We start from the raw sequence: 15,312 nt of genomic DNA, 5'->3' as shown, positions 1-15,312 counted from the left end.
CCCCTAATATTAGGAACAAGACAAGGATATCTCCTCTTACCACTTCTATTCAACATTGTACCAGAGGTCCAAGCCTGTGCAATAAGGCAAGTAAGAAATGAAAGGCACCTATTCTGGAAAAGAGGAAGTAAATCTTTCATTAATTGTGGGGATGACATGATCCTGCATATAAGAAAACCCAATGAATCTAAAAAAAAAGCTACCAGAACTAATTTGTAAATTTAAGAAGACTGCAAGATACAAAGTCAATATAAAAAATCAGTTAGATAACCATAAACTTGCAATGTACAAATAAAAATTGAAATTAAAATTCCACTGATATGAGGTATCAAGATTAGTCAAACTTATGAAACAGAAAATAGAATGGTGGTTGCCAGGAACTAAGGGAGGGGGAAATGGGGAACTGTTGTTTAATGGGTATAGAGTTTCAGTTCTATAAGACAAAATAGTTCTGGAGATTGGCTGCACAACAATATCAATATAACACTAATGAACTGCACACTTAAAAAATCTGTGAATATGAGACAGCCGGGTGGCTCAGTGGTTGAGCGCCTCCCTTCGGCCCAGGGCGTGATCCTGGAGTCCCAGGATTGAGTCCCACATTGGGCTCCCTGCATGGAGCCTGCTTCTCCCTCTGCCTGTGCCTCTGCCTCACTCTGTGTGTCTCTCATGAATAATAAAATCTTTAACAACAAAAAAAAAATCTCTGAACATAACAATGTAAATATAACACTAATGAACTGTATACTTAAAAATGGCTAAGATGGTCAATCTTGTGATATGTATTTTACCACACCAAAAATAAATAAATACATACATAAAATTTCATACTAGGGTGACTTAGAATGAGCAAGATTGAGATTAAAAAATATTAACTTTTAATATTGTAGAAAATATTAAATTCTTAGGAATAAATATAACAAAATATGCAAGAACTACACTCTGAAAATTATAAGACACTGGCACAAAAAATTAAAGATTTAAATGAACAGAAAACATATGATGCTCATGGATCAGAAATTTCACTATTATTCTCAATTATTACAAAATTGATCGATAAATTCAACATAATCCCAACCCAAAGACAAGCAAGTTATTTTGTAGCTAGCACCTGGCTAGCAAAGGACCTAGAATAGCCAAAACAACTATGAAAAAGGAGAACCAAGGGAAGGACTTGGACTATCTGATTTTAAGACTTAATCATAATCAAGAGAATGAGATATTAAAGAGAGGAATTTTTTTAAAGATTTTATTTATTTATTCATGATAGACACAAAGAGAGAAAGGCAGAGACACAGGCAGAGGGAGAAGCAGGCTCCCTGCAGGGAGCCCGATGCAGGACTCGATCCCAGGACCCCAAGGATCATGCCCTGAGCTGAAGGCAGACACTCAACTGCTGAGCCACCCAGGTGTCCCTAAAGAGAGACATTTAGATTAATGAAAGAGAATGGAGTCCAGAGATAGACCCACACATACATGATCAATTAACTTTTGATGGTACCAAGAAGTTCCATGGGGAAAGGGTAATCTTTCATTAAGCAGTGCTTAAGGGAACCCTGGGTGGCACAGCGGTTTAGCGCCTGCCTTTGGCCCAGGGCGCGATCCTGGAGACTCGGAATTGAGTCCCACACCGGGCTCCCAGTGCATGGAGTCTGCTTCTCTCTCTGCCTCTCTCTCTGTGTGTGTGTGACTATCATAAATAAATTAAAAAATTTAAAGAAAAAAAGCAGTGCTTAAAATCTTGGATATCTGTATTACGTGTGTGTATATCTATGATTTCTCCAAAATTAAAACAGATCTCAGACCTAAAGTTAAAACTAGAAACTGGGACACCTGGGTGGCTCAGTAGTTGGGCAGCTGCCTTCCGCTCAGGTTGTGATCCCAGGATCTGGGATGGAGTCCTGCATCCCGGTTCCCTGCAGGATATATAAACATATTTGCAAAAGATGTATCTGACGAAAGACGTGTATTTTACAACTCAATAAGAACACAAATAATCCAATTTTTTTTTAATGGACAAAGTATTTAAAAGCTCTTCACAGAAGACACATGGATGTCAAATAAGCACAGGAAAAACCACTCAACAGGGCTAGTCATTAGAGAAACAAATTAAAACCACAGTGAGATATCACTGCATACCTAACAGAAAAGCTGAAATGGACAAAACTGGCAATACTAACTGCTAACCAGGATTCAGAGCAACAGGAGTTTTTATCCATCACCAGCAGGAACGTCACTTTGGAAAACATTTTGTTCATCAACTGATGAGTGGATAAACAAACTGTGAGATATCCACACAATACTATGCAGCAATTAAACTATGGACATGCAACAACATAGATGAATCTCAAAAGCATGATGCTAAGTGAATGAAGACACAAAAAACCACACACTGTATGATTATATTTAGAAAAGACAAATTCAAAAAAATAAAAAAGACAAATCCATAATGATAGAAAGCAGTTCAGTGGTTACCAGGGACCAGGATGCAGGGTCAGTACTGACTGCACGGGGGCACAAGGAAACTTTTCAAAGTAATAGAAAAGTTTTATAGCATAGACAGGTGTCAGAACTCACAGACAATTAAATTTTTATTTAAATGTAAGTTATACCTCAATAGAGCTGATTAAAAGAAATCACTAAAGATATAGGCCATTAACAAAAGGAGAAATTCAACTGATGGACAAAAAAATTTAATGTTGCTAGTAATCAAACAAATACACGAATTTTTCAATTCTTTAATTGATTAAAAATGATTATAGGGGCACCTGGGTGGTTCTGCTCTTAGGGTCCTGGGATCCAGACCCACAGCCCAGCATTGGCTTCCTGCTCAGCAGGGTGCTGGCTTCTCCCTCTCACTCTGCCACTTCCCCCTGCTCCTGTGCACTGGGTCTCCCAAATAAATAAAATCTTCACAAAACAAACCAAAAAAACCAAAAGATATTACAAGCCAACATGTTTGTACAGCACTATTTATAGAAGCTGGTGAATTATGTTTCTTTGATAGGACAGAATATTAATCACATAAAACACATGGGTGGGTGTACGAACACAACATACACGTTCACAATATTCTCCTGGGTTTGAGAAGCAACCAATACTACCTAAGTGATTACCACTAAAAGTCCTTCACTGACAAAAAGAAAGAAACCTAGGATTTTAGAAAAGTGAAGTAGACACATATACAATGTGGCAATGTCACAAAAAACTTTGTCACTGTATACCTTTATATCACTGTCAATTTGTCTCCATTCTTCTGCTGTAAAACTGGATGCTGTTGCTGGAGGTTTATCTTTCCTCAAAGCTCTACTTTCAGGAGCCAAGCCTTTAAGGCGCTTTTCACAAAATTCCGTAAGTTCCGGATAATATCCTTCCTCACCAGACCTTTAAAAAAATTCAGAACTTTGGAGTTACCACTCTATTTAAGGATCATGTAGATTTGTAAAACAGGGTCCATGGAGCAGAGGGGTTCTGCGGAGAACTCCAGAGCCACCCCTGCACAGGGATGAAGGCTGGGCTGTGTGGGGGCTTCCCACTCACCTTACCCCATTTTTAGCTGTTAATCTGTGGAGTGATGCAGTGAAGGAAAAAATGGAGCTTCAAAGATATCAGCTTCCAAAACAGTTTGCAAGTTAAATAAACAACGCTAATATATAAGGTAATTTTAACTTATAAATGGTAATTCAGTATTAAGAGACAGGTGGAAAGTGAGACTGGATTTCCTTCTCAAGGAGGAGTTTGTAGCTCCTTTTTCCCCCTGCCAAAGAGATAGGAAGAAAATGGCAGAGGAACAAGTTCAGAGTAACATGCCTCTAAATTCAAGCACTCAAGGAACAGAATTCATTCCCAGAGAGTGGTATGGAGAACTCTTGTTTTTGAAGGAAAACCAATCTTTTCCCCTTCTAAGTGATGGAAGAAAAATGTTCTCTTGAATGCTGATGAGGCTTATGTTCCTTGCTGGAAGTAGACCTAGCCAGAACCCTCTAAACTAACCAAAAGATCAAAACAACTATTTTGGAACCTAAGGGACGGGGGCGGGCGGGGGGGTGCTATCAACAATCTCAATATGTGAAAATTTCCTGCAATGTTTCTAAGAGTCTCAGCTTTCAGGCAACAATATAATTGGTATACTGAAACATAAAAGAATTTTTATTTTTTATTTTTATCTTTTTTATAAAAGAATTTTTAAATGCTTACCTGAGCACCCAAAAAATTTTTTCCAAGTGTTTAACATCTGAACATTTTTCAATATACTTGAAATCCAAATGTTCAACAGGAATTTTAAACATTTTTGTTGTTCCAAAGCCCCAAAATGACGGATAATCTTTGGCAGTCATGGCTGAAATGCAGTATAGGAAAATAGTTATGAAGCAAATATATATAATACCATCTAGGTCTTTTTATAACATTTATTTTTCATTTCTATGGAAAAAGAAAGTGTTTTCTCTAAAGAGAAAGTAGACTTAAAATTCTCTCTGCTAACAGTCAACAGTCATGGAGCTAAATTACTAAATTCCTAAATACATGGATTATCTAAATCTTCACTTAAGTTAAAACACAAAGCACATTTTAGTGCTATGGAGAAGAAAAAATCTTTTCCTCTACTCATTTAGGCTCGGTGCCTGAGACTCCAAAACCGATAAAAGATACGTTAGCAGGAGAAAAGGTTTATTTTATACACACAAGGAGCAGGGCAGTGGCAAGGGTGGGGGGGGGGTATTCATAGAAAAATGAAAACCCAAAGAAGCTGTTAGGCCTGGGAGGCTACGTATCATTTTAACAAAGGGTGATAAGTTGTGGAGAAATAATTAGACAAAGAGAAAAGGAAGTTGGCTTCTAGGAAAAGGTAAATACATGGGAGAAACTAAAGAAGGATAATGGCTTCCTTAATAAGGTTTGTTTATGCAGACTCATCCTGGTGCTGCCCATCTACTATGAGGTTTGTTCTCCTTTACAAAGAGAAATTTATGCCCCGCTATTAGGCAGAAAGGAGGAGGGTGAGAGTTCTTTCTGTCGTTTGTTAACTGTTTTCAGTTTAAAATAATCTTTATGCCTAAGTGGCTTATTTGAGGATGGCATATTCTGGTCCCCTTAGGTGCTCAAACTGCTTTATAAGATAGCTTTTAACGGTGATTTCAATGACGACTTCTACTTCAGCTGTTTGTTCACGTTCCAACCAAGCTTTGTGATTCAACACAAACATAATATTCTTAACCTCACCTTCTTTCCCATTCCCTGCCTCCTTACATTCCCTGCTGCCCACTCCCGTCAACGACCAGCTCCCACATCTGTGTTCTGACAGCACGGTGCCCAAAGCGTTCTCATAGCATATATTCTAATTATGTATTTTTGTCTTCCCTCTTAGATTGTGAGATCTCACTTTATTCATCATCATATATTCAGGACTAACCTAAGTAGTACCTGTACCCTTAAGAAACACTTGAACGAAACTGGGAACAAGGGGGCCTTGGATGGTTTCACTTTAACGATAACTGCTAATGATGGCGATAATAACACCAACAAATACTTACACAGTTCTTAACATGTGCTGTGCATCATCCTGAGAATTTTACATATATTACCTCATTTAATCTTTCAACTACTGTTATCAGGTAGGTTTTATTTCAAGTAGACAGTAGTAGTAACAGTTACGGTTATGGAGCTAAATTACTGTGTGCCATGGATTATTATCTAACATAATCTTCAGAACCACTTTCATGAAGGGTAATAATAATTACTCCCATTTTACAGAAATGTTTGTGTTAAGTAACTGGCTCAAGATCATATATTAAGTAGCAACTGAGGATTTGAATCTCAGTAGGCAAATACAGAACCCACATACTTAGCCATCATACGCAGGCTTTTCAAATTGTAGGTGGCAACCCCTGAAATCAATTTAGTGAGCTGCAATTACCATTGTTTTATAATAAGATATTCAGAACAGCAACAAAAAAGTCTGGCTACTTGACATACATACCATTAAAGTGGAACACTGGTTTGTAAAGATTTTTATTTCATGTCTATACAAATGACAACTGTGTGAATATAAATGCACGTGTTGTAAAATATATTTCCCATTGTGAGTCACTGACAAAGTGTTTTAAAAACTGGTACGGTAAAACATACTGAGTTGTAAATTTTAAAACAAGAAGTAGCAATGGGTCTAATTAACCCAAAGTATTTCCCTCAGCATGCTTGCCCTCCGGGATTGTCATACATCAGACCTCTGCAGAGAGAGAGAAGGCTCTGTCAGCTTCTGCTGGCTTTGACTGGAGCACAGAACACACATCATCACCCCTGGGGTGAGATCCAGCTGAGAAATGAGATCGTGATTTTCCCACTATACCGGCAGAACCCGGGATGATGAATGTATCCCATCACAAGGATAGCCTTAAGAGTAGAAGTTACTGGAAAGTAACATGAAGAACTTCTAAATTATCAATGCTGCCCAGAACAAAATGGTTTGCATTAGGAGAATTTTTCTAAAGAGTTGACAGGTCTTTGATGGGAGAAACTTAAGCATCCAAAGGGATTAAAATCTTAAATTTGTCTTGCAACCCCTGAGATTTTAGGATTTGAATAGTGAAGAAAATTTTAAGTGACAGAGCCACCTCTTATCAAATCAATTTCATTCTGCACACTGTTTTAACAGTTCTCTGAAAATCCTTTTTGAAAACTTCCCTGTTTTTTTTGGGGGGGGGGGTGGGTGGGTGGGGATTCCCCCGCCCCAGGATGCACATCTCATGATTACTCAAGTTCCAAAAAACAAGTCATTCAAGGCTGTATTTGCTCTCGTTAGAACCCTCCCACATCCGCTTGTAATTTCTTTCATTAGTAAAATCCTTAGTTCTAGTTGCATTTAACCTCTTCTCCGTCATCTGACCCACACCCCTTTCCCATATTCCCGAATCAGCTGACAGGTGGGAGCGACCTCCGGTGGCCACCGTGGTGAGGAAGTAACACGCAAGTCTTCCTCCTAGGCACGTTCTTTCCCGCACCGACGGGGCCGAGCGCCCTCTGCAGGCGGAGGCGGAAGGAAACGGCTTCCGTAGCCGTAGCAACGGCTTCTGTGTACTGCGCGGCCCGGAGCCGCCGGGGTCGGGGACTGCCCGGGAGCCCGGAGCCCTACAGCCAACCCAACGGGCAGGGGCACTTCAGGCGCCTCTCAGATTGTTCTCCACTCCCCGGCTTTGGTCTCCAGGACTGGTCGCCGCCGGCCGACCCCGGCAACCCCGGTGTTGCGACCCTGTCCCAATATCCGCTACCGTCCGCCGCAGGAAACGCAAGCCCCGTTTTCTTCATCCCATAACCCGCTCCCTCTGGAGAGTTCGACCGCGCCTTTGCTTCTGGGGGTCCGCCTCTCACCCCAGCTCCCCGAGGGAACCGCGATGCGGAGACGTACTCACCTGGCTCCCAGGCCGCGCGCCGCAAGCGCCGAGGTGGGGGCGGGCCGCTCCGAGCCCCCGCGGAGGGCGGGACCGGAGCTTCTGCGCACGGGGGCCGGCCCTCCACCGCCCCGCCGCGCCGCGCCGCGCAGCCCAGCTCCTCCCGCAGAGGCCCTCGCGGGGAGAAAGGAGTCCCAGCCGCAGAGCTCCCTTTATCGTTTGCGTTTGCTTTCCATGGAGTAAAAATGCCTTTTGGTTCTGGACTGTTATACTACCCTCCAGATAAATTGATAACCTTCCTACAGAAATATAATTAAATTCCTACAGAATATAGATATATAAATTCCTACAGGTAACTATTCCTACAGAAATATAATTAAACCAGAGGATCTACAACGTAACCCAGACTTAGATCCTTCCCTTTACACAGAAGAGTAAATGAAAGATAAAGATTCTCTCTTCCTCTGTATGCATTCCACATCTTCTGAGCGCTGCTAATGAGACGCTGTACTGGGCACTGGAACGCAAAGACAAGTAAGACATAATACAATTCAAATGAATAAAATAGTAGAGATAGTTGGATTTAGGAAATGAATTTACTTTTATAATTTTAGGTTAGTGTCTGGCACGTAATAGGAATTCAATAATGCATTTCTCTTTCTCCTTGGCACCCAAATTAGATCTACAGTACTGTATCAGGAAAGGATAGTGGCAAAAATTCTGCTGAAAATAGGACTGTTTTTATTATTTCCATTGCCAGTGCTAGATAATGTTAACTTTGCACATTGATAGACACAGATTCGAACTCTAGAGTAATCCTTAAGTTTGCTTTATTAAATTGCCATGGCAAACAGCATCACATACCCCAGTCCATGTAAAGGCACTTCACACCTCATTCCAGCAAGCAAACTTCACTCAGAACTAGGTCTTAGGTTTAAAACACAGACTACTGGGATGCCTGTTAGTTACTGTCTGCCTTCAGCTCGGGTCATGATCCCAGAGTCCTAGGATACACCCCCACATCAGGCTCCCTGCTCAGTGGAGTGAAACCCTGCTTCACCTCCTGCTTGTGCTCTCTCTGGCAAATAAAATCTAAAATTAAAAAAAAAAAAAAAAAAAAAACGACTACTGTAACTTGACATTTTACTTTCAGAATAGGAGGAAATTCTTTAAGTATATGGGGAAATGGTTGTAATTCCACATGGTCTGTAATTTTTTCATTTGCACTTAATACTTTCTTCTGGTTCTAATTGTGTATATACATACATACATATACTTTATGCTGACTTAAAAAGGATAAAAAGCAATATGAAGGGAACAGACTATGTAGGCAAATGAAAATTATCACTATCATCTTCACAGAGGTTAAAACATTGTACCCTAGAAACAAGGATATTTTAGTTTTTCTTTGAAAGTGTACATTGCAATATACATTCAAATATACAAAGAAAAATTAGCCTGTAGAAATTAAAATTACACCAGAAAATTACACTATTTCTAATCCCAATAGATGGATTAGAAAGTAAAATTAAAAGAATTTTTCAAAGAACAGGAAAAAAGGAAAGACAAGAAAGGTCAATAAACTCTAATATTTTATAAAAGATCTAAAAAAAAGAGAATATTGAGGGTAGGGAGTTATTAAACAACTGAAGAAGGGTCTCCTGCGTGGCTCAGTCGGTGAGTGTCCCCAATTCTTGGTTTCAGCACAGGTGGTGTCTCAAGGCTTGTGAGATCCTGCCCTGCATAGGGGCTCCATGCTCAGCCAAGAGTCTGCTTGAAGATTCTTTTTGCCCCTTCCCCCTAATGTGTACACATGTACTCTTTCTCTCTCATATAAATAAATCTTAAAGCAAAAAAACAATTCAAGAAAATTTTCCCAGAACTGAAGAGCTTGACTTTCCAGACTGAAAATACCCACCAAGTGACCAGAATAGTGGAAAATAGCCCCATACCAAGGCACATACTTTACAATTTCAGTACACTGGCAAAGAAAATTCTATGTTTCCAGGAAAAAAATGAAAAAGAATTAGGAGTAAGAATGATTCTGGACTTCTCAACAATAATACTGAGGGGAACCTGGGTGGCTCAGTCAGTTAAACGTTTGCCTTTGGCTCAGGTCATTATCTCATGGTCCCTGCTCACCTGCACACTGGATGGAGTAGTCTGCTTTTCTCTCTCCCTCTGCCCTTCCCCCAACTCATACACTCAAGTGCTCTCTCTCTCTCTCTCTCTTAAATAAATAAAATCTTAAAAGAAAATACTGGAAGCTAGAAAACTACACAACAATCCTTCAAAATTCTGATGTTGGTTAAAAACAACACAAATGGTCATTTCAGGCAAAGAGAAAAGCATGAGAAAGGCACAGGTAAGAAAGAAATAAGGCATGTTACCTGCTTAAGGAACTGCAAACATCTTAGAATCAAGAGTGAGAGGTGGGTTGAAGTGGTGACAGAGATAGAAAAGGAGTCAGACTCCTGGGTGGCTCAGCAGTTGAGCCCTTGGCTCAGGGCAGGATCTCCGAGTCCCGGGATTGAGTACCGCATTGGGCTTCCTGCATGGAGCCTGCTTCTCCCTCTGCCTGTGTCTCTGCCTCTCTCTCATGAATAAATAAATAAATAATCTTTTTTTAAAAAAATACAGTAACGGTGATAATAATAAATATTTATTAGGCTAAGAGTCTTTATGGATTCATTTTATTTTCCAACTAACCTGTGAGATAGGCACTATTATTTCATGCCTACCTTACAAATGAGGAAAGTGAACTCTGGTTAAATCACATTGCCTGTTAACAAAGGACACAGGATATTTGAACCCAAAGCCTTTCACCAAAGTCCACACTGTTTACTGAGCTCTTAAGTACTAACCAATTCACCAGTAAGTCCTATTAGCTCAACTCCAAAATGCTATCTTACAACCACCCACTTCTTAGTTCCTCCAACTGCTACCACTCTGGCCTAGCCATCATTATTATCCTGAACTACTAGAGGTGGCCCTTAACCAGCTTCCCCATCCATCACCCATCCCTACATTGTCTATTCTCACTGAACAGCCCAAGTTATCTTGTAAGTCTTAAATCATGTTACTGTTTACTCCCATCATGAGACCATAAACAAGCAGGCCTCTGCCTACCTCAAAGTTTGAGTCACATGGGCTTCATTCTAAAGCGGGAACAAGGCAAACTACTTTCCACCCCTAAGACATTACACTGGCTGTTTCCTCAATTTCAGGAATGCTCCTTCCCCCGTCTTACAATGTTAGGTTCTTTCTCATCCTTCAGCCCTCTGGCTCAAATAACCACTCTTTCTTGATAATTTTCTACACAGAACTTATTCTAGGAGGGGTGGAGATGTCCATGTATTTGTATTATGTGAGGAGGAAACTGGTTTTTACATCTTCTCAGTTTACACTTTCTCACCTTATATAATTCAGTCTGAGTGCAGCCTGAACTCACAACACCAAGATCAAGAGTTGCATGCTCTATGGACTGAGTCAGCCAGACCCCTTTAAGATTGGCTTTTTCTTTTTGAAAGAGACAGGCAGACAGAAACAGCAGGAGGTGAAGTGTGTACAGGGAGAGGGAGGAGGGGGAAGAGAGAGAGAATCGTAATCTCACAACTCTGAGATCATGACCTGAGCCAAAATCAAGGATCTGGCACTTAACCAACTGAGCCACGCAGGAGCCCCAGACTGGCTATTTCTGATTTCACCTACTTAAGTTTTCACAACTTTAATCTCTGAACATATCTTCAGAGTCTCAAAGCACTGTACTGACCATTATAAATTCCTCCACTTTGAAAATGAAGCTGAGATTAAAAGAAATGAGCTAGTCACTGAGTAGCAGGGGCTGAATCTGAACCAATTTCCATGCTTTTCTCATGGATATGCATGTCAGTTATTGGCAAGCAGTTTAAGCAGAGGACAAGTTATATGTTAACTTTAAGCTCAGATTTGCTTATATTTATAGAGCACTATTTGAAACTGTCTTTAAGATTTATTTTTTAGAGAGTGAGTGTATGGAGGGGAGGAAGGGGGCAGAGGGAGAGAGTGAAAGAGTCCCAAGCGGACTCGAGACTGGGTGCAGAGCCTGACTAGGGCTCAATCCCACCACCCTGAGAGTACGACCTGAGCTGAAACCAAGAGTCAGATGCTTAATCAACTGTGCCACCAAGGTACCCCCAAAGCAATCTTTTAAAGCAATTTATTTCTATTTTACCTTTTTTTAAAAAAATTGTCCCAGTGGGCAAAAGGTAAAGTTACTTCCATTTTTATAGATGAAAGGGACACAAAGAGGTAACTGTTTGAAATGCTGGTCTTGAGTTCCAGTGGTAATACCATTTCCATTAAACCATGGTCTAGTTAACCAAATAATATTAAATTAAACCAAAGATAAGTAAAAAACCTATGATAAAATCAAAACAGTTAAAGAGCAACATTATCTGAAGTGTTAGGGTTTGTTTATGGGACGTCATAGCATATTTATTGGTACTCTTGCCTAAAAAAGACAAGGTCAAGGAGGAATATAGCTGAATTACAAAATTATGAAAGGTATGGCTAAAGGAGAACCTGGACTTAGGAAGCACTCTTTAAAAATCTGAGCACGGTAGCATTTTGTATAGCACATTAAAAAAATATAGAATTTGGTATTCAAGGATGCAGTAGAAATTCAGGTGTTTTAAAAAATGGCACAATTTTTTGAATATTCAGAGACACACATAGCTAGCTATTAGTGAAGGTAGAATATATCTAATCTTCGAAATGAATGTCAGATGGCATCCCAGAATGATGGAATCCTGGAGCAAATGGGAGTTATCTTAGTTTCCATATCCCTAAGATTAATGTGAAAGTTTTAAACATTTATCCACAGGTCAATGTAAACCAGTCCCAATTTTTTTTTATATCCTGAAAGCAGAATTTTTTACCTTAATGATTACATCCCAGAAACTACACCTGCCTTAATAATCTGCTTCATGTACTTTACTTAGGGCTGATTTTGCTTTACAGATGCAACCATTAAAGTTTCTTTTATTCATGAGAGACACAAAAAGAGAGGCAAAGACATAGGTAGAGGGAGAAGCAGGTTCCATGCAGGGATCCTGATTTGGGATCCAAAGACAGACGCTCACTTGGTGAGCCACCTGGGCGTCCCACCCTCAGCCAATATTTAAAAACATAGTCAAGCATTATATACAAATACAGAAGGCCTATATCAAGGAAAAATGAAAAATTTAATTCAAAATAATGCATTCATGCTAAGTACATTAGTATATACAGAACAAAATGATGCTGGAGAGTTTACAGACTTGGTGATGTAAAACAGTAGTTTCCAAGGAACTTACTTAATCAGATCTTCAAAGAGCCCTAGAAAACTTCATTTTTAACAAGGCCCCCACAAGATTCTAAGCCTTGATTAAAAGTGTGGTTTAAGGAAGCACTTTTTCACCTTGTGTCAGATTATATATACAATAAAAGTAAGTTATTATCAATTATTGAACAAAAAGCTTTTCTTTATAGAAACTATTGATACCTAAATACAAGATGGATTTTAAAATGAAATTATGTGTATTTGTATTCATAAAGATATATACACTAATCAAAGGCTATACAACATTAACAGCAAATCCAGGTACAAACGAAGATAATCCTCTGAACTCCATGTTTCATCGAGCATCAAAAACCACCACTGTATTAAAATGAAATTAAGGACAAAAAGCATATTTAAAAATCGTATGAAGGATTTAACACTTCCAAGTCACTTTCTCTTTGCAATAGCTATTTAATCTAAAATGCAAAAAAGAATGAACTATTTACTATGGCAGTTGGAAATGAACTTAAAAAAATGTTTTTCAATTTTTATTAGTCCCCTTTCCATGATATGAAAGACCAATGCACCAAAAACCCCTAAAGTAATGTTAGCAAGATAACTTACTGGTTTAAAAAATATTGTAATTGTATATTAATTACCACATAACAATGTACTTTCAGTCTTTTAGCTAATTTGTAAGCCTCACTTTTTCCATTAGGTAGCATTCATTCACAATATTTGTATTTCTCCTTGTATAACTTAGTTTGTCCTTAAACTCAAGAAGGAGTATAAGTAAAATAAGTTAAATACAGATCCTGAAAAGTGGACTTATGAGAACTAGTATTCAGATACTTAGTAGATGCCTCTACACAGGATTAATTTTTATTATGAAAATAAAAATAAAAGGATTATGAAAAATCCTAATCATTTTTGGTAAGTAGTTCAAAGCACTGGAGCATTATTCTTCACTTCCACCCCCTTCATATGTAACAAGTTAAAAGGATACATCTTTTAGTCCTTTTCTTGTACATTATTCTATATCCACATTCTCTGCATCTGATTGGATCCCTGGATTTTATTTCGTTTTCTGTGTGACATTCTAAAAAAGAAAGCATGTTTATTCAATGTCTAAAGGGAAAATATGACAGACAAGCAAATTATCCTAACCATATTTTTTTTAATTTTTTTTTCTAACCATATTTTCACCCAACGCACTAAAATGTACTCAATCTCAAGAGTATGGTGCTATGACCTCGTTAAAAAGAAAACCAGACTCCATATCCAAATGGCCTCACTTAGGTTAAGGTGCCACGTCGGTAGACCAAGACTTAACACATAACCTAACCGCAGTTTCAACCCTGCAGAAATATAACCTCTGACCAGTTAACATGGTCCTTGTCCGCATTAGAAAATTTACTGCTTTTCCGTTCCTCTTAGAACAGCGACCTTACGTAAAACAACGAATCCTTTGCTAATAATTTTTTTTCCACTCCTCTCTACCTTTAATTTTCTGTAGCCCTTTGGAGCTCCCATCTACTTCCTAGACAGGATGCTGCCTGATTCATGAATCCATTAGTAAAGCCTATTACATCTTTAAAATTTACTCAGTTGAACTTTTATTATTTAACAACCAATATACTAAGGAGCAAAGGAAAAAAGTTGTGGGCAGTGCATTTTTTCTTGGAGAGAAAATGAACTCTTAGTGATAGAATTTTTTTTTTTTTACAGTCGCTAGTATTCTGCTTTATAACTTTAAAGATTACTCACTGAAGTCAGAGTTAAGCGTAATTATTTCAAAACTCTTCCTACTTTACGTTAGTTCTACTCTTACCTCCGCAGATATATATCATTGGCTGCTGCTTTGGGGGTTGAACGTCCTTCTGGGTGTCCATTGATAGTCCCTGAAATCACAGACTCAAATACTGAATAACTCAAAGGGACTCCTCACAAATCCAACTTTCCCAAAATTCCCATTTTTCCGAGGGAAACCTAAAAAGGTCCCAATTCCTAACCTGTTCTTTTTCAAACCCAATGGGTAGAGCTAAAGGGCGAAACAAAAACACAACGTTTTGTGCACTTAGCCTCAAACTGGACACAGTAACATTTCACACATATTGTTTCATTGTCACCTTTACAACAATCCTGGAAGTACTATCCTTACTTTACAGATGAAGAAACCCAGCCCTGTAGAGGTCAATCTGCGCAGGATTCTTCAGCTATGACGAGGCAGGGGGCACTAGAATCTGACGGCAAAGCTTGCGCTCCCATCGTAACACAAGTCCTACATCTCCAAAACTTAGCAGAAGGCCAATTATATCCCTCAACAAAGGGCTATGCGAACCGAAAATAAAGGGAGAGAAACTCTCAAAAGCCAAACAGCTAAACTGAACGGAACAGAACAAAGGATTAACACCACCCACTCAATCCCCAGCTCCTCCCAATTCTAACCTCATACTGAACCTTTCTAACCTTGAGGGTCTTACCAGTTTAAATCCAAATACCCACCTCCAAATCCTAACCAGCCACTTCCCTGACCACGCAGCCCGGAGAAACTTCCTACTCTGAGCTTCGAAGCGGATTACAGCTCGTCGTCCCTGTGCCGCAGCCAACTTCCGGCGCTGGCGT

At 39.3% G+C, this 15,312-nt stretch overlaps 2 protein-coding genes across 2 annotated transcripts in view; both read right to left on the bottom strand.

The window, feature by feature from the left end:
• SPAG1 (sperm associated antigen 1) overlaps positions 1-7,454 on the bottom strand; it is a 62,859-nt gene extending 55,405 nt beyond the window's left edge. Inside the window, exons 1-3 of the mRNA XM_055303299.1 lie at positions 7,407-7,454; positions 4,198-4,339; positions 3,225-3,384 (exon numbers count right to left, since the gene is read on the bottom strand). Of these exons, the coding sequence (XP_055159274.1) occupies positions 3,225-3,384; positions 4,198-4,337 (300 nt within the window). The 5' untranslated portion in view covers positions 4,338-4,339; positions 7,407-7,454. The remainder of the gene's footprint in view (positions 1-3,224; positions 3,385-4,197; positions 4,340-7,406) is intronic.
• Positions 7,455-12,591: 5,137 nt separating this feature from the next.
• Positions 12,592-15,303, bottom strand: POLR2K (RNA polymerase II, I and III subunit K). The gene is made up of 4 exons (XM_055303537.1): positions 15,193-15,303; positions 14,519-14,588; positions 13,694-13,786; positions 12,592-13,065 (listed from the first exon to the last, which is right to left on the bottom strand). Exons 2-4 carry the CDS (start codon positions 14,577-14,579, stop codon positions 13,043-13,045), a joined length of 177 nt encoding a protein of 58 aa, XP_055159512.1. The 5' UTR covers positions 14,580-14,588; positions 15,193-15,303; the 3' UTR covers positions 12,592-13,042.
• Positions 15,304-15,312: the final 9 nt, after the last annotated feature.

Source organism: Nyctereutes procyonoides, unplaced genomic scaffold (genome assembly GCF_905146905.1).
Source record: "Nyctereutes procyonoides isolate TBG_1078 unplaced genomic scaffold, NYPRO_anot_genome, whole genome shotgun sequence".
Classification (NCBI taxonomy): Eukaryota; Metazoa; Chordata; class Mammalia; order Carnivora; family Canidae; genus Nyctereutes; species Nyctereutes procyonoides.
Note: the sequence above shows the minus strand (reverse complement) of the source record. Positions and strands in the feature narration are given on the sequence as shown.

Coding starts and splice junctions, on each gene's coding strand:
- POLR2K (XM_055303537.1), bottom strand. CDS start 14,579: ATGGACACCCAGAAGGACGTTCAACCCCCAAAGCAGCAGCCAATGATA. Junction 13,787..14,518: donor AATGATATATATCTGCGGAG/GTAAGAGTAGAA, acceptor TTTCTTTTTTAG/AATGTCACACAGAAAACGAA. Junction 13,066..13,693: donor CAAGAAAAGGACTAAAAGAT/GTATCCTTTTAA, acceptor ATTTTAATACAG/TGGTGGTTTTTGATGCTCGA.